General features: G+C 45.5%; 4 protein-coding genes across 10 annotated transcripts in view; 3 read left to right on the top strand and 1 right to left on the bottom strand.

The window, feature by feature from the left end:
• Positions 1 to 6,180, top strand: part of LOC114846355 (zinc finger MIZ domain-containing protein 1-like) — a 78,868-nt gene extending 72,688 nt beyond the window's left edge. For all 7 annotated transcript variants that reach the window (XM_029135258.3, XM_029135257.3, XM_029135259.3 and 4 more), the window contains 12 exons: positions 29 to 106; positions 187 to 355; positions 442 to 583; positions 670 to 880; positions 969 to 1,074; positions 1,162 to 1,322; positions 1,416 to 1,483; positions 1,577 to 1,645; positions 1,722 to 1,963; positions 2,050 to 2,213; positions 2,341 to 2,610; positions 2,723 to 6,180. In XM_029135258.3, the coding sequence (XP_028991091.1) occupies positions 29 to 106; positions 187 to 355; positions 442 to 583; positions 670 to 880; positions 969 to 1,074; positions 1,162 to 1,322; positions 1,416 to 1,483; positions 1,577 to 1,645; positions 1,722 to 1,963; positions 2,050 to 2,213; positions 2,341 to 2,610; positions 2,723 to 2,830 (1,788 nt within the window). In that variant the 3' untranslated portion in view covers positions 2,831 to 6,180. The remainder of the gene's footprint in view (positions 1 to 28; positions 107 to 186; positions 356 to 441; positions 584 to 669; positions 881 to 968; positions 1,075 to 1,161; positions 1,323 to 1,415; positions 1,484 to 1,576; positions 1,646 to 1,721; positions 1,964 to 2,049; positions 2,214 to 2,340; positions 2,611 to 2,722) is intronic.
• A 589-nt stretch (positions 6,181 to 6,769) lies between these two features.
• LOC114846359 (peptidyl-prolyl cis-trans isomerase A-like) lies at positions 6,770 to 9,701 on the top strand. Its single transcript, XM_029135264.3, has 6 exons — positions 6,770 to 7,023; positions 7,144 to 7,174; positions 8,018 to 8,106; positions 8,190 to 8,286; positions 8,599 to 8,674; positions 9,239 to 9,701. The coding sequence occupies exons 1-6, from the start codon at positions 6,871 to 6,873 to the stop codon at positions 9,372 to 9,374; spliced, it is 582 nt and encodes a 193-aa protein (XP_028991097.1). The 5' UTR covers positions 6,770 to 6,870; the 3' UTR covers positions 9,375 to 9,701.
• A 517-nt stretch (positions 9,702 to 10,218) lies between these two features.
• On the bottom strand, positions 10,219 to 17,119 carry LOC114846358 (zinc finger CCHC domain-containing protein 24-like). The gene is made up of 4 exons (XM_029135263.3): positions 16,154 to 17,119; positions 15,217 to 15,417; positions 11,310 to 11,474; positions 10,219 to 11,194 (listed from the first exon to the last, which is right to left on the bottom strand). The coding sequence occupies exons 1-4, from the start codon at positions 16,364 to 16,366 to the stop codon at positions 11,081 to 11,083; spliced, it is 693 nt and encodes a 230-aa protein (XP_028991096.1). The 5' UTR covers positions 16,367 to 17,119; the 3' UTR covers positions 10,219 to 11,080.
• A 256-nt stretch (positions 17,120 to 17,375) lies between these two features.
• On the top strand, positions 17,376 to 22,853 carry LOC114846357 (annexin A4-like). The gene is made up of 15 exons (XM_029135262.3): positions 17,376 to 17,520; positions 19,035 to 19,374; positions 19,482 to 19,519; positions 19,626 to 19,766; positions 19,872 to 19,959; positions 20,038 to 20,132; positions 20,217 to 20,330; positions 20,479 to 20,569; positions 20,800 to 20,879; positions 21,016 to 21,072; positions 21,154 to 21,247; positions 21,362 to 21,457; positions 21,559 to 21,617; positions 21,698 to 21,820; positions 21,912 to 22,853. The coding sequence occupies exons 2-15, from the start codon at positions 19,044 to 19,046 to the stop codon at positions 21,969 to 21,971; spliced, it is 1,467 nt and encodes a 488-aa protein (XP_028991095.1). The 5' UTR covers positions 17,376 to 17,520; positions 19,035 to 19,043; the 3' UTR covers positions 21,972 to 22,853.
• Positions 22,854 to 23,661: the final 808 nt, after the last annotated feature.

Genomic DNA, 23,661 nt, shown 5'->3' with positions numbered 1-23,661 from the left:
TTTGAACCTGTTTTTTTTTTAATTGCAGCAAGAGCCACCTTTTAACGGTCAAACAAACAACTTCTCTGGGAGTGGATATCAGTACACCCAGGGTAATATGAATGGGGTAAGTCCGTTTGGTGGAATCTACATACTTGCTTTCTAACACGCTGGGTGTGTTCGACTAATTGCCTGTCTTCCCTACAGCCGCCCAGACCGGTGGGTAACTACCCGCATTCCCCTGTGCCAGGCAACCCGACTCCTCCCATGACCCCAGGAAGCAACATCCCTCCATACCTCTCGCCAAACCAGGATGTGAAGCCGCCCTTCCCTCCTGACATCAAACCAAATATCACCTCGCTCCCCCCACCTCCAGGTCAGTCACCTCCTAGTAAATGCCCAGTGAGGAAGAACTCTTTCCAAAGCCTCATGTGTGACTGACATCGGTCCCCTCCTGTGTAGCCAACCACAATGAGGAGCTGCGCCTGACGTTCCCAGTGCGGGACGGGGTGGTTCTGGAGCCCTTCAGGCTAGAGCACAACCTGGCTGTCAGCAACCACGTCTTCCACTTACGGCCCTCTGTACACCAAACCCTCATGTGGAGGTAAGACATGCTGATATTCTATATCTCTACCTGAGCTACAAAGCTAGGTACAGGGTCATGTTAGATTTCTTTATTTGCGCGTACAGGTCGGACCTAGAGCTGCAGTTCAAGTGCTACCACCACGAGGACCGTCAGATGAACACCAACTGGCCGGCGTCGGTCCAGGTCAGCGTCAACGCCACGCCGCTCACCATTGAGCGAGGCGACAACAAGACTTCCCATAAGCCCCTGCACTTGAAACACGTTTGCCAGCCGGGAAGGAACACGATTCAAATCACCGTCACTGCCTGCTGCTGCGTAAGTCGTGCTAAGAGAATCGTACCTACGCTCAGAACCCGTCTCAGGAGGAGGTTTGTGAAGGTGACGCTGGTGCTTCTTCCCGCAGTCGCACTTGTTTGTGCTGCAGCTGGTCCACAGGCCGTCGGTTCGCTCTGTCCTCCAGGGTTTACTGAAGAAGAGGCTCCTGCCTGCAGAGCACTGCATCACCAAAGGTATTCACGCAGGAACACAGTCCCGCGGCCCCAAACATCCCGATCAGCTTCTGAATGTTGGTTCTGGCTTCTCCTTTTACCGTAAAGTCAAGAGGAACTTCAGCAGCGTAGTGGCATCCACGGGCAACGCCACGCTCAATGGCGAGGACGGCGTGGAGCAGACGGCCATAAAGGTCTCCCTCAAATGCCCCATCACCTTCCGGCGAATACAGCTTCCAGCGAGAGGACACGACTGCAAACATGTTCAGGTGAGCACACATGGACTTGGAGAACACAAGGGGTTACGCTCGGTGCAAAATACCGAAAAAGACATCAAATGGGGCTTTTTTTTCTTTTTGCAGTGTTTTGATTTGGAGTCGTATTTACAACTGAACTGTGAGCGGGGGACGTGGCGCTGTCCTGTATGCAAGTAAGCCTCATGTTTCCAGAGCTGTTAGAAAGGGCAGTATTGACCCTGGTTATGGCTTTGACTTCAATAAACCTCTCTCTCTTCTCTGCTCAGTAAAACAGCACTGTTGGAAGGACTCGAAGTGGACCAGTACATGTGGGGAATATTGAACGCCATCCAAAAGTAAGTGGACATTGTGTGTTTATGATTCGATGCATTCTGTGGCTCTAACCATTGAATCCCCCCAATGCTTCACCAGCTCGGAGTTTGAGGAGGTGACCATTGATCCCACGTGTAGCTGGCGGCCGGTAGCCATCAAGTCTGACATTCACATCAAGGAGGACCCGGACGGACCACTGGCCAAGAGGTTTAAGACCATGAGTCCCAGCCAGATGATCATGCCCAATGTAATGGAGATGATCGCCCAGCTCGGACCCGGGCCGTCGCCGTACCCGTCGCTATCGTCTCAGCAAGGAGGGAACAGTGACTACGGCAGCCAGGGTAGCGTTGAGTTACCAACGCCCTTTACAATAACGTCAACAAAAGGTTTACAATAGTGTGAGAATGGACTCGTGTTTCTTTGCCAGGCAACAGTTACCCGGGGCACGGGAACTTCGACTTCCCTCACAGCACGGCCGGTGGTACATCCATGAATGACTTCATACACGGCCCTCAGCTGTCTCACCCACCCGACATGCCCAACAGCCTGATGGCCCAGGACAAGCCCCTCTCCCACAGCATGCCTGACTCTGTGAGTTCTCCTACACGTTCCCCCTTTTATTTCATGATCAAATGAAGAGCAGATTGTTTATTCATAGCGTTAGCCTAATATTAGGCTGATTGGTTACGTAGTCTGAACTTGGGCCATGTCTTGGCAGATACCTCATACTGCTGGCAATGATCAGTCGCACGGCCCATTGCAGCAGACCCTACGGGCGTCTCCACACCCTGGCAGCCAGTCGGGGCCACAGCTACACCACAGCGGGCCTCCTCAGCCCTCACGACAAGCTCCACCTCCTCAGCAGCAGCAGCAACAGCAGCAGCAGCAGCAGCAACAGCAGCCCGGGCCTCACAGCGACCTGTCCTTCAATCCTTCCAGCAGTTTGGACAGCCAAGCAGGGTCGGACATGCCCGAGCCATCCCTAGATGTGAGTCGTGGCTTCGGCTACAGAAAAAATGTTTGGATTATTTCATTTACCATTTGCTTAAATGTTGCTCAAACCCAATGTTTTGTGGTTGTGCTTCCTCCCCCCCTCGCAGCTACTTCCAGAGCTCGCTAACCCAGACGAGCTTTTGTCGTATCTGGATCCCCCAGACCTTCCCAGCAATAGCAACGACGACCTACTGTCGCTGTTCGAAAACAACTGAGTCGATCCAGACACACACACAAACTTTTTGGAATGCCTGCAGTTGCCCCAAGAATCCGGGGCGGTCCCTCAGTACTTGATGAACACAAAGATGCACTCCTTTCTCTTCTTCGTCTTGTACAGTTTTCATCGCCAGCGCAGATTGACTGACAAAGGTCGAAACTAAATTCTCACTGCAGGTTGCTCACACCGTGGTGATACCTTCAGAACTGTGCAGCTATACCCGGTTGGTTTTTTTATGCCTCACATAGGTGTTTGTGTGCACATTAGGAACATGTTGTAGCATTTTTTATTCATGTTTCTTTTGGCTAAGACAAAGGAATTCACTGTATAAAGCTGAAAGACCTGCGCTCTCTGGCCAGTGTGCATTAAGTCCATACTGTTATTCCTGGCCTGAGCGGCCACAGCTTCCTTGTGTCACAGCTCCATTCCCAGACTGCTCTGGTTAGTCGCACTGTTTTTTGTCCACCTCGCATCATTTGAAAGCACAAGAGATTTTGGCGATGCAAAAAAAAAAAAGTTCTGTCTTTACAGAAAACAAAGATCAATTGGATCCATGTTTTTTAAATGATTTTTTCTCGTCATTTAAAAATATTTTTAGGAATGATTGGCTACCACTTTGTCTACAATTGTGATACGTGTGTATTTTTGTCAAAGAGAGATCTCCCCACTTTTCAGTCTTCTGAGGGTCGTTGGATGAAATGGAAAGTTTTGGCCCGAGGGATACCACAAACTTTATATAGCAAACCATGAATAGTATAACATATTGTGTAGTTATCATCCTCCTGTACAGGGGAGGGCTTTGAATGGAGATGAATGGTACAATATGAGAGTTCGGGGGCCCTGTGACGATCTTGCTGCATTTATTGCTTCCTGCTAAAGCTCCTTCCACGTCTGTACTGCATGAGCCCCTGGTGTTGCTCGTGTCAGCATCGTGTCAACAGTTGCATCTCTCTCCCTGTTAAATGATGTGCTGTTTAAGTAGTCTACAAAGTGCATGTGTGCCAAGCCCCTGTCTAGTGCTGTCCCAAATGGTTTAAAGGAGAGCGTGTGGATTTTATCAGTTGCTGTTTCCATGGCTATTTTTGTTCGTGCGTTTGTATTTGATATCTGTCGGATTTAGAATGATTTATTTAACACTAACATTGAAGGGATAATGCTGATTGTAGCAGTACATTTATCATGTGCTTGCTGGTTATGCTGTATTCTTTTTTGTCTTTCTCGTTTTGTTTTATCTCTCTCATTTGTTTCCGCTGCATAATTAAACTATCCATCAATATATTTTTGGGAAACTGCTCGACGTCACCAAAGTTCGAGGGACGAGAACGGAGACGCTTGTGTTTGCTCGGTCCTGTGGAAAGCTGCGTGTGCGTGAATGTGCGGAAGTGTGCTGGACCGTGTGTGTGTGTGTGTGTGTGTGTTTCTAAAAATGTGGTGGGAGGCGATATTGATTTCAAATATATAGAAGAGGACAAGTACAGTTTATCCATCACTACTGTTAAAGAAGTGGTTTTAAAGCAGTATTGGTGCAGACCTTTTGCCACATTTGATTTCAGTTTCATTTTGTTGAGAAGAGTGCTGTTCAGTATGCAAATGTATTATTTTTTAAGAAATGCTATTGTACTGTAAATATAATTGTGAATATTTTTGTATCATCTTGATAATGTTTGTCTGTTGATCATTAGTCATCTAACCTAAACACACACGCTCCCGATCTCCCGTCTGACCACTGACTTTGTTGGTAACCAGCATACAACAGCTGTCTCGTCAGTCCAAGTGTCTCATAAGCTATTTCCTGCAGGTGGTCGTGCTTTCTAGTCGCCTTCCTTCCAGTGCGTTCTGTCTCACGCCTGTTCATAGACGGCGTGTCCCATGGTATTCCTGCGTTAGCGGAGGGCGATTGTCCATCATCATTTCAGTGTCGAGCACAGTTTCAAGCAATATTTTCTCTCGCGCTCAGATGTATTTGACTGAAAATTAACCATGTTTTCTGTTCATGAATTTCTGCTAACATTCTTTAGGTGATGCTGAACGGTCATGGTTTAAAAAAAGAGATGTGGTATCAGCTGGCTTTCAGTGTAATTAGTGAGCTATGTGAATATCATAATTGTTGCTAATTGTTGATACACGGTGGTATTTTAAAGATATATCACAATCTTATTTTAAAGAAATTCATGATATTGTTTATATTTTTATTAGAGAAAATGTGGCTTTTTGAAAAGCATGAGACCATATACATTTTTATCCCCTTTTTGTTTTTGGTAAATTATTTTGTACTGGTTTTCTTATATCTGTAAGGCTAGAAATCCAATTACTTTCAACTGTAGCATTGCGTTCATTTAAGCAATCTGGTTTTATGTAAACATCATTTACAAACCATCATTTGTTCCAATTCAGCACTCTGACATGTTTCATATTTGATTATGGTTAAAAGTTATAAGGTTCCATCTTTTCGGGTGACAGTGCCAGATTTTACGTTTCGCTGTCTAAATTTAAACTACGGTCATTTCATATTTTGTTCTTCCTTTGAAGTGAGCCAAATTTGGTGTAATAGGCAGCACCCCCAAATCTGTAGTTGCACAATCAAAAAAGGGGGTGTTTTAAAAAAAAATGGAACATAAAAATTGTAAAACCTACAAAGAGGAAGGGCATGTTCACTCATCATTCTGACCTGAAAAAGATTTTGAGGGCAAGGGTAGGTCAAACGTCCCAAGGATGTCTGTATATATGTAAATGAATATAGAGACATGTGAAGAGAAATGTATTCATTTTCCCTGGGAATGTGCATCGTTTCTGCAGAATAATAAAAAGCTTGCAACCCCTCTACTGGAAGTGGCTGAATATGGAAAATGAAACTTGTTAGTTAGTGTCTGTGGGTATCTCTCAGCATTTTGTTCCCCCTCTGTAATATACTTTCAGCTCTTTTGTTTGGGGAACTGGGACAGCTATGTCTTACATGTAATATTTAGCCTAAGTGTTCTAGTCTGTCACTTGCATACTCTGAGGTGCTAAAGCTCAAAAAAAACAAAAAAAAACAAGGTTACAAAGAAAATTGGACAGAGTGGGAGAAAGACGGTGGAAGGCATGGGTCCAGGAGATTGTAACCAAATCCATGGTTTGTACATTTTTGATATCATGAACAGTTGGAACAATGATACAATCTAAGGTGATTCATGCAATGTGACCATTGTCTCTATGTTTGTACATTGTATGTACAATCATTTCATATTCTAAACTGGTCAGAAAATTCAGAAACTAATTGTGATTTTTAGTCTTGCAGAACTGTATGTAGTTAGATGATGTGACAACCTAATATTTATCTAATAAATATGTATTCAGATGATACCTGTATGTCACTGGTCTTGTCTTTTGTGCGTTTATATTGTGAGGATCAGGCTCTACATCGGCACAGACGTAAATTATCATAACTTTGTTTACATTGTCATTAACTAAATATCTTAAATCTAAAATCATCCAAGGACACCAGCAACAAGTCAGAAAAACAACACAGGAGAGTTGATGGGTAGAACTGTTGGCTGATCTGTGTATTTGTCTGAAACTTCTATTATCTCCAGTGTTGTTATTTATGCCACACGGTAGAAGGTTTATGAAATCCCTTCTTAGTTGCCACATAGTGTTTGCACTATGTCTGCCCTGTAGTTACGTGACTCATTCCGACAACAGAATGTAAACACAATGCAAACAATAATGCAAAGACCTTTGTGACACCCTTCAGCAGAACAAGATAATGACTCAGCAGTTTCTGAGTCATGAGCAGTTTGCAGTTTCAAAATTAAAAAAAACAAATTAAAATGTGGTTTAGAAATCAACTTGCTTATAAATTCGTTACAATTGCATGAATCATTTTTTTTTAATGTTTTATTGGGTAGTAGCGTGAGATCTCGCGAGATCAGGACCGAAGCAACGCGAGGAAAACTATATCCGGTTGCTTCATAAAAACTTCCTTATGTCGCATGCGTAAGCGTGACACTTGTTCGTTGCTGACCTAAGCCATTTGCCGGAGCCGCATTAGTCTGAAAAATGTTAATTTTATCGAACAGGATAAAGTTCTGTTCTTTGGCGTTTACCGCCGCACGTCTGTACAGCAGCGGACCGGCGGTTGCTAACAACAAGCCGACGGTTTTCTTTGACATCGCGGCAGATAACGAGCCACTGGGCAGAGTAACCTTTGAGGTGAGAAGATATAAGTCTCCGTGACCTTCAGTTATATTTTCATAATGTTCCACGAAGAAAAAAAAAACAGATAACAATTTGTTTAATTTCACCCACGGGCATGTTTGCTATATTTTACAGCTCAACGCAGATGTTGTGCCAAAAACCGCAGGTAACAAATATTTTCATTTTATAAGTTGTTTTATTATTTACTTTCAATGATCGCGACCGTAAGGAGCCTTAATTTGAGGTTAAATACATTACACAAGAGCGGGATATACGATGAGTTAAACAAGTTGTTTATTGGAAAAAATATAGATAATATAGACTTTAATTTAATTTCTTATCAATATTGATAAACCAGAAAACTGTCATTCTATATAAGCATTTGGGTAAGTTAGTAAGGCAGTAAAAGGGCATTTCTTAATAACTTTGGATGCAAATATTGGTTGTTGTTGTTTTTGTGGCAAAAACACAACACGAGTAAGAATCGGTTATATTATTTCGTTTTATATGTGACCAATTCTATGAACCAAAGCCTGAGGGATTCAAGGAAGTGAAAACCAAAACAAACCAAAAACCGTCTGCACTGTAGAATGGCACAGTTATTCAAAGCTGCCCTCAAAACCAGAAATGAGCAACATCAGGAAACAGCAGCTGCAGCTGCAGGATGCTGACTTCTTCTCTTGTTTTTTTTAAACAAATGTTTGACTGAAATTAAACCTACTTAAATGAATACATTTATGTTTTGAAAAAATATAAGTAATAAGTTCTATTTTGTCTTTTTTTGTCTCTTCCACTTTATGTGATGGAATAACTTAAATAGTTGAACAGGAAGTACATGCGGTAAAGTTACCATAGATGAAGTTTTAAGTAGGTTTCACATAACATTGAAATTTAATACTTGATTGTAAAAATGATGATAACAGTTTTTGACGGAGAATTATTACAAAGGTCGAGTGTTCGGTTTCCTATTTGCTGTCAGAGAGAATCTGACCCAGAATGTGTCCTGCAGAGAACTTCAGAGCGCTGTGCACAGGGGAACATGGCTTTGGTTACAAGGGCTCGATATTCCACAGAGTGATCCCTAACTTCATGTGTCAGGTAGATGTCGCCTTTTCTCTATTCAGTCTTTATTGTGATGCGCGTGTGTATGTTTGTTTCACCACAGTCATGTGTGTCCGCAGGGAGGTGATTTTACTAATCACAATGGAACTGGTGGGAAGTCTATCTATGGATGGAAGTTTCCCGACGAGAACTTCAAACTGAAGCACACAGGACCTGGTAATTAGTCTTTCATTCCACTCTGTCTGTGTTGATGATGAAGGATGTGTCTAGGTTAATAATTAACTGCGTTCTGTGGTGTTTTGTACATCAGTGCCCTTCTTATTCGATAGCTAGAGTTCTTGATTCTACCACTAGGTGGCAGCACAATGCAAGTAGTGTTTCCATAATGGATCTGTGATATTTTAAATAATCATTTTATGGTCTTATAATTTGTTTGTGCGCTATGTTGCATGGACATATGGCTTTGGATAGAGTGCTAGAAGCATGCTGTTTCTTGTTTTGTTTTTAACTGAATATCATATAATACAGGTATCTTGTCTATGGCCAACGCTGGACCAAACACCAATGGATCCCAGTTTTTCATCTGCACCTCTAAAACAGACTGGTTAGTACATTTAAACACATCATTATCACTGCTTCCTTACAGCCAGACACAGGTCAATTTAATACTCAACCTACAGAGCAGAGAAGTGCAGGGCAGGTAGTTAGTTCTTCTTATTGTTGTTTTAGTGTACATGTAAGAGTTTTGGCTAAAATAGTATAAAAATATCAATATGATATGTCTTTAGAATATCAGAACTTCTCCCGAGCTTCATACAGGGTTTTTCCAGGATATTGTTATTAGAAAACACAGCTGAAAATATTACACAGCAAAATTCTGCTGCCTTTGGAAGGCTTTTGCTTTTTTTGTCTTTTTTTTTTACTGTGGATTCACTAGTGTCCAGTTGTTGTAAAAATGTTAGTTCAGACAGTTTTTCCACACTGTTCAGAATTGAATTCCTGGTAAACAATGTGAATTCTTGTAATTTTTTAGCATATAAGCTGATTTATTAGGATCTTGAATTAGCACAAATATTTTAGGTGGTAGCATCACGCTACAGAAAACTCTAAGGCTAACCTGCATCACAGATCCGGGCAGTATGAATACATCTCTCCTTCCTTCTTTCAGGCTGGATGGCAAACATGTTGTCTTTGGCAGTGTCAAAGAAGGAATGGATGTGGTCAAGAAAGTGGAGGCTTTTGGTTCCCGGTCTGGGCGAACCTCCAAGAAGATCACTATCACAGACTGCGGAGAGCTCAAGTAGTCTCCTTGAGAGCAGTGGACATGGTCGGGGTCTCATCTCTGCTGTAATTTCAATGTGAGAGTCCGAGTGAAAGAGCCTTTTGCTTCACTTGTGGCACAGACTGCTACCTCTCTTTGTTGACAATAGATGGATTTCGAATTTGCTGGTACAAGAATTTAGTCCTCCCATGAACAACTAATGCACTTCATTGTGCCATACTATAAAATGTGAATTTGTATTGTAGACAAAAAGTGTTTTCCGTATTTAAGAGAGATCTTGATAAATTAACATACATTTAAAATGGGGAATTTATTTTCAAAAATAAAGTTAGTTTTTTTCCTAAAAGCCTGATCTTGTCCTCGCCATCTGTTTTCTACTTAAACAGCAAATACCCCTAAGGAGAAGTTCTGCACTTAAACGGCCGTTTTAATGGAAGGTGTGACGATTCACTGAGGAATGAGATCAGTGTTCTGTCCTTGCTCCCGCCTCCTTCTGCTTTGCTCATCAGTGGTTGATTAATGACCTAATTCTGCTGATACATTAAGGTTTACCATGTCACATGTAGATGTTTCAGCGCGGGGAGCGTTTTCCTTCGGAGGGTTGGGTTATTCCACTGGTGCTCTGTGCTATAGGAAGGTGATGGAGTAAAGTTTACCAGATGTTAAAATATGAAGTTGGATCCAGACTCTGTTGTTGTATGTTGTGGAGAGATTGAAATGTGCAACATCTGGATTAGTTTACAGTATGATGAGGAGAGATGTGATGTTGTCCGTTGTAACTAACTATGCAGATCTGTAGACGCCAACAGCCTCAAACCCACTCTGTCACATTCTGAACCTGTAAACACCAAAAAAACAACACACAGTGCACTTAAATACATTTAATTACAAAGGCATAGGACAAATGAATCCGTCCCATGGGTTATTAATTAAGGCACATTCAATGGTGTTTTACACAAGTATTTAAGGCCGTGTTAATTTATCTTCACATTTCAATTGGAATACATAAAATCTCTTAAGCAACGTCTAACCTCTAATTTAATCCCTCGTGGGCTTTGAATTTAATTCAGATTTAGATTTTTTCTGCTTTGCTGCTCATAAAAAAAAGCACTTTGGTGAGTTTCTCTCAGCACTGCGTGCCAGAATAAACTGTGTTGTATTTAATGACACTTGTCAGCAAGCAGCTGTGAAATATTTCTAGCACATTGCCTTGATTTACATAAAAACTCAGGCACATAGTTTATAAAGAATACGTGTTAGTTGGGTAACATAATATATTCCTTCACAAGGTAAAATAATCTGCTTCAGAAATGGCTTAAAAATATATATTTAAAAATTATGTACCCTCCAGTATTGATATTACAGACAATAATGCAGATGCACATTAATACTGCACATTCTTCTTAGTAAAGACGTGTTGCATATTTATACAGAAAACATTTAAGTTACTTCTGGAATATACAAACATGTAAAACTGGAAACTTTACTCATCAGCTTCAGTCCAACACGCTGGACACATGCAGAGGCAAAGTTTCCTAATTCACAGTTGATAAGATTCTTTGACTTCAAATGAATATTCACGCAACGACTCAGAGCCCAGCAGAACGTTTCCACCACGTTCAGGGTCTCGCGCCGAGTTAAAGCGGCCGAGAGGACGTCATTAGCATCGCCGCGGAAGAAAACCGCCGATGACGTCGTCTGAGACAGTGACGCCGAACCCGGAGAGAGCTACTGAACGCGGCGGCAGTAGTAGCCGAGGACCTTGCATTTTTCACACAGGTGCTGCGGATGCTCCTTGCTCTGGTCGGACACGTCTAACCCGTCCGGTTTCTCCAAAGGGCGCTGGGAAAAAAAAAAAAGAAAAGCATTAATTAGTCCACAGTCTCAAGAAGCCACTGATAATGTTATGAAGCTGGGTTCAGATTAACTTAAGACTAAATCTTAAATGAGATGTTACCTGCTTATGGGGGTAAACGTTGATGTGACACTTGATACATTCTTGTCCCATATTGGCCCAGGAGTTCCCGCTCATCCATTTCCTCTTGCATTTGGGGCATTTATATTCACCAAAGCACCTCTTCTTTCCCTGATACGGGGTCAGGCCTTCGCCTTTTGGTCGAGCCTGCGCAGAAAACCCGCCGTAGACTTTCAATGTCACGTGCTTTAAGACACGAACAATCACGAATGAATGAAATCCAACACAGATTTTATGGCAAGCACGATTTTCTCGTGTGCATTAATTGAGGTGAATGATATAACAAACATTGGTGGAAAAACAGAGAGACATGCACGCTCTCCCTCCAGCTGTGCTCCCGGGGGACCATAAAGGAGGCCCTGGCCTGTGGGGGACCAATGGGAGAGGCCTCTCCGCTATAGGACAAATACCTCAGGCTCTTAGTCATCCTCCACGCGGGCGCAGGATCCAGAGATCTTAGCAGGGAGGAAATAAAACCCAGATGAACTCCGCACTTGTATAACACGACGAAATCTTAAAGCCATCACACAGAAATCGTCTTGACTGGTTTCAATTAAAAGCACCTCTGCTGAAAAGTAGGGCGAGTCAAAATGAAGTCGGAATCTGCGCCACGGAGGAGTCCACGCCACGGCTTGTTTGGGTTTCACAGCAGGAGCACACGTCGGGGTCAGATCATTTATTCTGTTTCGGGACTACGACTTTTAATAAACGTGTTCAAGATTCCAGCGGACGAGCCTCCGACTGTTGGGGCCACTGTGATGCATTCTGGGCCGCCACAGGGCACCGTGGGGGGTCACTTTTGATGGCGGCCCCGCTTCTCGCGCGCCCGCGGGGCCGGGCATGCAGAGCATCACCTTCCTGAGAGAGGAAGCAGCTTTTCACGCTGCAGAACAAGCAAAACAAATTCCACCACGGGGCGGCGCGGGGCACGGCGCACTTTCCACTGGTCCAATCAAAGATGTGACACAAAACCAACAAATGAAAGCGCCACTTCTGACCTGACAGCGAATAAACACACTATCTTATTCTGAGGCAGGAACCAGGCACCAACGTCTCGCTTTGCTCTTTCTCAACTGAGAATGTTGTTTTAGGAAAGATGCTGAACTAATTACTGCGTGCGTTACAACATATCGGGCGCGGATTCCATAACTTTAATTGTCTGACTTTGATTCGCTTCGCAGCGAAGGAAGTGATGAAAAGCCTGATTTTCACGCTACAGCAGATAAGCCTGGCTCTGGTTCTGTAGACTGGTGCGAGGCCGCCTCCCTCCCATCATCTGGAAATCATCAGGATAAACAATGGCCTGCTCCAACAACCCCCCCTCCCCTTTCTCTCTCCGTCATTCTGCTCCCACACCCCCATGAGACATTCATCCTGACACCATGTGGTCAATTACGAACCCGCGGCGCTCTCGCTTCCTCGCTGGGTTTCATTTCTATCAGTCATCGCGGCGTTTGGGAAGGAGCCCAGCTGTTACCGAAGCAAAACAGCACCCAGACTGAAAACCAACGCAGGAGATCTGTATGATAAACTCCCACGTTGGCTTAGGTGAGACTCTGGTTGTCTCCATTAGCCTCAAGAAATGTTGAGTGTGTGTATTTAGGTTATGAGGGTTGCGTTGAGGGACCTCACCGCTCCACGCTTTGTTCTCGTGCAGCTGCTTTCGCTCCATTATTTGTGCTGAACGCAGCGTTCCTGCCTTCAAACGCAGCTCTTTTCTAACCAGCTTCACCACAGTGACAAGTAGGAACCGCAGCGCTGCGGTTCAAGGAAACGAGACGTGAGGCGTTCCCTGTCCAAGGAAGCTCACTTGTGTCCTGTTTTACACAATGGCGTTTCCCCCTTTTCCAGAATGGACCGAGGCCAAATGCTCTGATCCAAATGCATCTCATGGAAAGATACAGATATTAAAGGATCCATTCAGGATGAAGATGCTCCAGCATCTATTTCACACATTGGATTACGGCCTATGTCTAATCGCTGCTCCATCCGGTCCCATTTGATGGCACATATACGGCCCAGCTGTAAACTGGTGTCCTGTTTCACAATGAGTGAATGAGAAGAGCAGGCGGGCCGGCAGGCAAACGCGATACGAGGCCAGAAAACATTAGGTCAGTCTGTGCCGACTAAACTGTGGGGTAGTTGGCGGCTCCTGTCAAAGTGAGGTCATGTGTTGTCATGTAACGCGAGGTTATTTTGCTCATCTTCCAGCCGCCGTCCTCCATTTACACATTTACTACATTACAGTAGGTGACAGCAGCTATTAATCAGAGGGGCGGCGTGTGATAAGCACTGAGTCTACCCAACATTCCAGGGTTTCCTTTATCGGACTCATCCTCCTCCTCCCGATGGTCCGGCCAAAGGCAACAGGCGGGAGGTTTTTCAGCAGTGGAAGCAAAGCGAGCAGAGCTTCGGGCTCATCGCCATCAGCTGCGTGTTGCATCACTCACTTGCAACGTGAATGAAGACAAGCCGACCCCCCCCCCCCCCCCCCCCCCCCCCCCCCCCCCTCTTCAGGCTTCATGCAGACGCACGGCCACTTCCTGTTCCGCGCCGCATGCAAAGGTCTCTGGAGACAGAGGCGCATGGAGACGACTGCAGCGAAGGAGCGGAGCCACCAGTACGGGGCGACTTCCTGACCCCCAGGTCCACGGCCTCTTCAGCAAAACAATGCTCTCCTTATGGAGGCCAGATCCTCGCCAGCGTGCAGCCGCTCACTGTCAGCGCTCGCTTCACACTAAGCACACACAAAGCAGCTTCGGATGAAGAGTCGCCTCAGCTTCGGCGGGATGCGGCGTCTCTGAAGCCGAGCGAGAGCCACAGCCAGCAGAGATGGGTTCCAGGCCTTTCCCAGTGGCAGCTCCGGGTGTTCAGCACCAGGCCCAGCGCAGGGTGGACTTCCACTGAGCGAGACGGGACAGTCAAAGGCCACACACACGGGTCACATCAGCCTAGAAGGTGGAGGCGATGAGCTCCGGTGATGCAACCACTGGAGTGATGGAAATATGGCTCTCGCGCCACGCTGCCAGCACAAGCCCCATCCCGCTTGGCTTCGTTTTCCAGAGATAACAAAATCCAGCTACCAGAACACAACGCTGGCTAATTTAGATGTTTGGCCGGAGCCAACACTCGCTGTTTCTCCATATTTTGGGGTCTAAACGAAGCAAAACGGGCTCCTGGTTCCAGCTAATTAACATACAGATGTGAGCGCCATCAATCTCCCCGTCCAGCTTTCAGCGGGAAACCGAATATGCCTGAAAATGTCCAGCTTTGCCTTTAAGTGCACACAGCTGGTCCACAAAGAAACGCAACACCTTCCCCCAATATGATGTTTGACAGACTGAAAAGCTTTGTACCGCTTCTCCTTTCAAGCCTAAGAGCATTTATAGTGTTTCTAGCGACTTCCTGCATAAACTGACAAAAGCTGTTCTGTCAGATGTTTGTGGGAATGTGTTCTCCCATTTTTCCTTCATTTATTTATTTGACCCATAGAACTTGAGCTGCTTTTGCAAACTTTGCCTCCTGGACACATGCTGCCCATCAGTCATTGCGTTATTTCCATTACAGCGAACCAACGTCAGGCGTCTCCCTCTGAGCGTGATCAATGGGGAAGTGCAGCTGCACATGAGGCGTTGGTGATATTTCTTTTGTGTTTGGAGAGCAGAGATCGCGCCCGGTTCCGCGGGGGAACCCATCGTCTTTCATTAAGGCCAGCGCCGAGATCCGATCTGGCATCTGCTGCCCGTTACCATCCAGCACCAACATGTGCTCGATGCACTGATCTGAGATCTGATCTGAGGTGTGGTTCGCGTCAGAGCGCAATGATGAGGCTTTTGATTGACAGCTGGACTGGAACAGCTGGTGCCCCCGAAGCCCGTCCCCTGCTCACCTGAGGGCAGTCTTTGATGTAGTGGCCCTTGTTGAAGCAGAGGTGGCACAGGTAGTTGGGGGGCGGCCTTTTGCTGGGTTTCCGTGCCTCCGGGGAGAGGGCGAGGTCGGAGAAGTGCTCGGCCAGGGAGCTGAGGCCTTCCACGATGTCGTTGAGCGACCCGTAGGGCGAGGAGCTCTTGTAGAAGTTGTTGTTCAAGGCCTTAAAGGGGAAAATCAACCAAAATCACAAGTTTATTGACAATTAACCATTTCAGGGCTTTTTAAGAAGTAGATTTGAGCAGCGGGGGGGGGGGGTACCGCCACTAGTCTATCAGACAGATTCCCCTGTTCGTCTCGCTGACAGCAGCTCACATCATTTCATTTCTGCAGCTGTGCTGCCGTCTACTCTGCGAGCCCATAGTGTCCGTTTCCTCGTCAGAACAGAATAATGCCTTTGTCGTGCTGTTTTTGCCAACCGGTCTCAGTGTCGCGCGGCACAATCGGCGCCACTGTGTGTCCGGGGGACACGGGTGCTGTGGCACCGCGGGGCAAGCATGAAGAACGGCCTGCAGACGCTGCCTGTTGACTCCCAGGACACCACAGACGGGGGATTGTGATCCGGTCCAGGCCGGGCCCCGAGCAGCGTTCAGCGCTGCAGATCTGTGGCCTGTGCCGCTACAGCGACGTGTGCATCGTATGCGCAGGTGTTCCAACAGGCCCCACTGAATAAACCCTGTATCCGTCTGCAGCCACGGCGAGCTCCAGGGTTTATTAAACACCTTGTGAGAGGTCTTTCTCAACCCGCCAGCTGCACACTGACACCAGAACCGTCCAAACACACTCAGGCACTATACCAGGGCACAGAACCCATATTCATGTCGGTGCGGCCCAGTGCAGGCACGCAGGTTGCAGTCCAACATGCACGTATAAAGCGTCGGAACTAACACCAACTCTACCTCACTCTGCAGATGCAAGAAGCTGTTGACGTAGTTGGAGCTGAGATCAGCCGCGCCGCGCTTGGAGTCGCTCGCGAGCTGAGCAGATGTGTCCGACTCGGCCTTGAACTTGTCCAAGGCGCCGCTCTGGCTCTCCTGCAGAGACATGTAGACCCAGCTGAGCAGCTGTGCGGGCTGGTACACGGGCGCCCCGCTCTCTATAGCGGACATCATGTTGCTCCGAAGCGCTGCGCCTCTTGGAAAAGCTCCGTCAGAACCGCTGGATTCGCTGGGTCGCACGGCGCCTCTCAGTCATCCCCACGTTCTCCTGCTGCACGGGCGCGACGTTGCGTTCACGGGAGGAGCCCCAGTAACGGGACAGCAGCAGCAGTCAGTCAGTCAGTCAGTCAGTGGGGGTGGGAGTGAGGCGCAAACCAGCGCCACGGGAATGTTTAAGGCGCGCTCCGACGAGGACTGTGGCGTCACGGCGAATAGGAGGTCCAACACCGCAACCCGAACTTTTCTTTAACACGTTAATGGGACAGATGTTGTTCGGATGATTTAGGCGTCTTATGTCTCACTCATAGACATGCTAGACTGTGGAGTTTACGGCAGGTCAGAGAGTTAATGGGCAAAAATATATAAATAGAACTTGCTGCTGTAAATCCATTACTGCACTTTTGGCATTTACGCAAATGGACGTTTTGCTGCTACTTTCCTACAGTTGCTTTCACTGACCTTCAGCCTCCACTTTGCCAGAGCGGCGCTATTAGCGCTGGTCAGTTCTGCGACACGCATTATACCACAGGTAGACTGCTGCCACCTACTGTTGGCATTGAACGCAGCTTAACAGTAAAATAGTTTTATAAACGTTTTTGAACAATCTTACAACACATGAAGTTTTGTTTTGTTTTGTTTTCGAATGAGAAAAAATTATTTATTGTTTTGTTTTGTTTGCGTTTGTTACATTTTTAAAGCGTGAGGGTTATTATGGAGCATTTGAATGAAATGTGGCCCAGAACCGATCCAAACTCACCGCCCTTACTGTCTAAAACCGGTTTTGAGCTACTTAAAAACACGGCAACACAACATACGAGCAAATACGTGCGCAAGGATTTCACAATAAAACACCTACGTTCCACAAAACAACAAGGACACAATCGAAACGCTGTGTGTCCTACACAACCATGGCAACAAATCTAATTCCTCGTAATCCACTTGCTCGGAATGACACACTGCAGCTGTCTGCGCGTCTTCTGGTTAAATAACCGAGCAAAGGTTATTGCTGCTCAACGGAAACAATACGCGAGGACACCACCCACAACCAGGCTGCTCCCTGCGCCTCCGCTCTCTCGCCTCTTCCTGGATTAGAAGTCCGAGTCTGTCAAGTAAGTTGTTTTGGTATTTTTCTTATCTATCGTGAGTGTGTGCAAAAAAAAAGTCCTCATTTGTGTGTCCGCGCTATACGCATGTGTTTATCGTATTTAATCCTTTTACTCGCATAGGCTGGAATGCAGGAAATTGGCCTCGCCTAAGATTAATTAAACGTCCGCGGCGGTGACTCAGTTGTAGCAAACACGGAACTATTTCCAATGCTAAAGTTATTAAATAGCGAACAGATACTTTTAACTGTATCTGTGTAGCGTGTTACCGACTCCCTGTCGCCCTTTTTATTTACACTGGATGCTACGTGCCACAATCAAACTTATGTAATGTAGCGTTAACGGCTTCGGGATTGCGACATCAAAGGCGATGTTGGAGCGGATCATTGCGCGCGGGGGCACAACCGGGAATGCGCGTGAGGACTCCACGCGCGTAGAAGCGAGTGTAGCCGGGGGTAAACCTTAGCTCTGCGGCTACTCGGTGGGGTGAAGCTCCGCGGGCCTGTGATATGCGCTGCCCGTGTGGGAGCGGTGGAGCCTTTCCCCATTCTTCGTAAAAGTGTAAAGTTGCGCACAGACGTTGCGCTTTTTTGTGCAAATATCACGCTATGTGTCCACAATCAAAATTGCGTTAGACGTCAGCACGGAGCGACGGGCATGATTTTAAATCCACCATTGCTTTTATTCAAAACGTGCAAATTATACGAAACAGGTTAAACATTCAATCAACGGATTTCGCTTATTTCTATTATAATTGTTTTGTCCGACGTAAACTACTGCTTTACGATTCTCTGGGGCGTGTTGCAAAAACGTTCTCAAATATCCGGAAACACCTGAAAGCCTCACTAATGGTTTCCAGGCTTTTAAAGAGAAAGTTACAAATCAGCGAGTGCGCAAACAACCGCCCTTCAACAAGTCCAAAGGACGCGTTAGCAACGCACAGGATGACCTTTTTAATGAGATGTTCACAAATGAGTTTTTGTTTGCTGTAAATCACTAGAACCGGTCAAATGACTGTTCTGCAGAGCATGAATGTCTGTGGATCCTGATTTCTATTAGTTTCATGTGTCAGCGTCAACAGCGTGTGTTTACAGGTGACATAGCTGCCGTGTAATGAGCATTCAGTTAGGACAGAACTTATCAAACGAGAATTTGTGGTTTTCTAGTGTGTAACTGGGAGGATTTGCTCGTACTAGTTTTAACACCCACTCAACCATGTGGCTGCAGTAGTGGTAAAACCAGATGTACCTGAACGTGACTACTCTATACATTTTACTCCATATATTACCCCGTCACTGGGTGGAGCAGTCTAGAAGTAGCATGATAAATAGGTGAAGGGTGAAAGAGCTTTGTTTAAAAACTCGAGAGGCTAAGTGGATATGGGGAAGTGGGCTGGACTAGACGATGACAAAGCCTCTGTTTGCCGACAACAATCAGTCTAATTGATGGCTTCACGTGATTGAGTGTGAAGTCCACACAATATTTTCTCAAAAAATTCAAAAAGTTCATGTCACCTCCAGGTTCTAAAGATGAGCTATCCAGGATACCCCCCACAATCCGGTGGATACCCACCTCAGGGCGGAGGATACCCCCCACAGGCAGGCGGATACCCACCACAAGCAGGTGGCTACCCCCCCGCACAAGGGGGCTACCCCCCACAGGCCGGTGGGTACCCACCACAGGCTGGCGGGTACCCCGCCGCAGGAGGCTACCCTCCAGCGCCGGGAGGCTACCCTCAAGCGCCAGGAGGTTACCCTCCCCAGGCTGGAGGCTACCCTGCCCCAGGTGGAGGCTTCCCCCCTCAGGCGGGAGGATATCAACAGCCCGCAGCAGGAGGGTATCCCTCCATGCCCCCAGGAGGTGAGGCATGATGTGAAGCTGCTTCTCCTGTGGCAGGCATACATGCAGAAAGCCCATATGACACATTGACCTTTGTAACTGAGTGCAGGTCAATATTGTCTTTGCAGGTGGAGGCTGGGGTGCAGCACCAGGCGGCTACGGCGCGGTACATAGCATTTTCTCCCTCTTCACAATATATGGCCTGACTCAGCCCCATTTGAACTATATATGCTCTACGTGAAGTTGCACTTACAATGGCCCTTTGTTTTTAGCCCGGCGCTCAGCAGGGCTACCCAGGGGGTCCTGCTCCAGGCCAGCCCATGCCGAATTATCCCGGGGGCCCTGCGCCGCAGCCCTCGATGCCTGGATATGGAGGTGGAGTCCCATCCAACCCTCAGGCTCCCGCCATGTCTGTAAGATGCATTTGTCGTCTTCCTCTTCCTTTTCTCTATCAGAATCCAAATATTAACAAACAAAGTACAATAAACGGTGCTTTCATATTCATTCGAAACCATTAGAGAGGATACAGGGGATCTATTAAAGACTTCCCGGGGGCAGATCCTCTGAGGGATGTCGAAGTTCTTCGAAAGGCTATGAAGGGCTTTGGTCAGTAAAAGTTCTCACATTGAACATACTAAACCCCAAATGTAATATTTGCTTAACTGATTTGCCATTTTTAAACAGGCACCGATGAAAACGCTATTATTGAATTGCTGGGAAATCGTTCAAGCAGGCAGCGGGTTCCAATGGTCACCGCCTACAAAACTACTTATGGAAAAGTACGATTCTTCAACCTTTTTGGTTTTGAGTTTTAGAATAAATTACCTTATTTGATTCCCTTGGTTTCTTTGTTTTTCTCTTAGGATTTAATCCATGATCTGAAGTCCGAGCTCACTGGAAACTTTGAGAACCTGGTCGTTGCAATGATGATGAGCCCTTTGCACTTTGATGCATCTGAACTCAGACATGCTATAAAGGTTTGGAAGCTTGAGTTCTTGCCTTGTCGGATGACACTGTGCTGCATTGAGACTTAATTTAATAGAATAAATGTGAAGCATAGGTGAAAGGACATAAGGATGATGTCCAATCAGTGTTCATTCTCTTTGCTCTTTGATGCTTTTCCAGGGTGCAGGCACAGATGAAGCTTGTCTGATTGAGATTCTGTCCTCACGCTCCAATGCAGAGATTCTTGAAATCAACAGAATCTATCATGCTGGTAAGCTGCAATCTATTCATACTTACACATACAAGCACTTTACAGAATTCCTGAGCAATGCAACAATTTGATTTTCTCAAAGTAAAATAACCTCAATTACGTCAAAGTTGAGTTCTCATGCTGTTGAGAGCGTATTTATTGTTACAGATTTCATAATCGCCCAAGTATATGTTACTGACTGAAATGCAAACATACAAATGGGTGGATTTCCTAACACACCTTTCTTCTAGAGTACGGTAAGAAACTGGAGGACGCCATCGCCAGTGACACCTCTGGGCATTTCCGCAGACTCCTGGTCTCTCTCTGTCAGGTTGGATGACTTTCATTTTGTTTCAAACTCCTTTTTTTTTTTTTTAAGCTCATGCAAAGTCTCAAGTGTTGACTCTGCCAAGGTGCCCCACCCATGCAGCATGTGTGGTGAGCTTAACATGTCTAACTCGATCTAGGGAAGTCGTGACGAAAGGGAGCAAGTCGACATCTCCCTGGCCAAACAGGATGCCCAGGTACTGGCTTAAAGTTTGGATCTCAGATGAAGCAGCATTTATGACAATTCCCCTGTTGTAATGTGTGTGTTCGGCCAACAGAAATTGTATGCTGCTGGAGAAAATAAACTAGGAACGGATGAGTCCCAGTTTAATGCCATCTTGTGCGCTCGCAGCAAGCCTCATCTGCGAGCAGGTGAGATGTTCCAACATGATTGCACATATTTTTATCTCTTCATCTTTATGAACTTCATCATCATTATTTTTGCAGCCTGAGCAACATTTGACTTCTCTGGTTCTATTTTTTTAGTCTTCCACGAGTACCAGCAGATGTGTGGGAAGGACATTGAGAAGAGCATCTGCAGGGAGATGTCTGGCCATTTGGAGGACGGCATGGTGGCCGTGGGTGCGTTGAGGCGTCTTTTCCTGTTGAACCCTCTTGAAGCTGAGCCTTTACTCGAGCCATGCATGTTTGTTTTTAGTGACAGGTTTTGCTTCTATTTCTAGTGAAATGCATCAAGAACACTCCAGTCTACTTTGCAGAAAGGCTCAACAATGCCATGAAGGTATAGCTGTTTGTATTTCTACATTTTATTCGAAGCATCCCTTCTAGTATAGCCCGTTTTGAAATGCTGGATCGTGACAGGGGGCAGGGACCAAAGACAGAACCCTCATCCGCATCATGGTGTCCCGCTCTGAGGTGGACATGTTGGACATCAGACAGGCATATATGCAGAAGTTTGGAAAGTCTCTGTACACTGCTATCTCTGTAAGTCAACTAATCATACCATCGTACCGTCAGGGTTTAGTTGTTGTTATTCTTCTTCCTTTTGTGTGATTTTGTCTCATGTGTTTCTCAGGGTGATACATCTGGCGACTACAAGAAGCTGCTGCTGAAGCTGTGTGGAGGAAGTGACTGAAGAAAATGAAGACAGTCTGTCATGGTGACGAAAATATGTCCACACTGAAACAATGGTATAGGACCACGTCTCCTCTGATGCATGCAGTTGTTAGTAAACCAATGTTAAATTAGCATATTTTTCTTCAGTGATATGATTATTTTCACTACTGTAAGATTTCCAAATACTAAATATATATTAATGTTTTTAAAGACACAGTAGATCGCTTTAGTAAAATAATATAAGTATACAAGTATAGCTCTTAGGTAAACAAAGTACTTAAAATATAACCATTAAGTGTAGTACTTAGCGCCAAGCCTTCAAACCATGTACAGCAGCAGCTCAACCGCTTCAAGTGCTAATCAAAGCTTCACTGCTGCTTTTAAGTCTATGCAAATTAGCCTTTGATCATATTATAATCAATATATCAGCTTCGCAGAGCTCAAATTGCAAATGATTGCCACCATAATTCAACACATGCCAATAATGAAGCTTTTCGCTGACTTTTGATTAGCCATAGCCTAAAGACATCATTCAGTGCCTTTTGTCACGGCTGCTGTTGTTCAGACTTGGTTTTGCTGTGAGATCATGCCAGCAATTTCAGTCATACTTGTATGAATACTGGAACTCAGTCCATCTGTCTCAGTCCAAGGTCTCTTGTTTACGTTTTTTTTCATGTGTCTTTTGTTGGTTTGTATGTTGTACCGCCAGCAGAGGGCTCCTGATTCAACTAAAGTGCCATTTTTTTTCCTCTCCATTTAATTAATAGTGTGGCTTTACACTAAATATCTTTTTAGTATCGGCCTTCATCCTTGAAACATGATATTGTTACGGTTAAAGTTTAAAGATTGTCGTGTCTCCTGTCACACGAACAGCCAATAAAAACATTGTGGCATATCTGGATTGCTTTGTGTAATGGGATCATGTGTTTTGCATGAAGCACCGAGGCAGCAGACAATGACACATTTGCATTTCAAAGTCTTCAGGCCTTTAGTCTGTATTACAACACCCCTTCCTCCTCGGAGCATCATGAGCTGCGCGTTTTGTTAAAAGGTGTGAGTAATGTGGCTTATGTGAGCGCATGAGCTCTGCTGTATAATGGAAGCAGGGGTTAGTTTGCAGCTTAAGTGATATGGCACAGAGAGCTTTTCTTCAGGCTATAAATAGTGTCTATATTTGAAACACGTATGTCCTGAAGTCTCCTTTCTGCTCGCTGGCCTCAACACGCAGCCTCAGAGGGATTGTGATGGGGAAACAAATGACTTCAGTGCGCCTCACCTCTTCTACACCTTTCTCACTTTGCTGTTTCTCTTACCCACTCAAAATGAAAAGCTCCCCCAGCCTGAGGATGAAGACAGATGAATATTTGATGTGGATATTTGTGTGTTTCCTCCATAGCAGACACTGTTTGCTGCGATACGTCCTGAAATATATAGGTCAGAAGGGCCTCCCATTTGGCTCGGAGTTTCTTTTATAGACACAACACGGCGCCCCTGATTCTGATTTCCAGACAAAGTGCTTTAATAATTAATGTGACTGTTATAGCAGGGGGCTGCAGTTTCTGGGGCTTGATCATGCTTAAACGTACGCAACAGCGTTGTCCTATTGGAGATGTCAGACAAGTGCATGTGGGAGGTATGTCAATATCCACGTCAGCGGTGCTAGTGGGAGATGGCAGCTGTGAAGGTCAGCCTTTGATTTTCTGTTGGCC

Source organism: Betta splendens, chromosome 19 (assembly GCF_900634795.4).
Source record: "Betta splendens chromosome 19, fBetSpl5.4, whole genome shotgun sequence".
In the NCBI taxonomy this organism is placed as follows: domain Eukaryota; kingdom Metazoa; phylum Chordata; class Actinopteri; order Anabantiformes; family Osphronemidae; genus Betta; species Betta splendens.
Note: the sequence above shows the minus strand (reverse complement) of the source record. Positions and strands in the feature narration are given on the sequence as shown.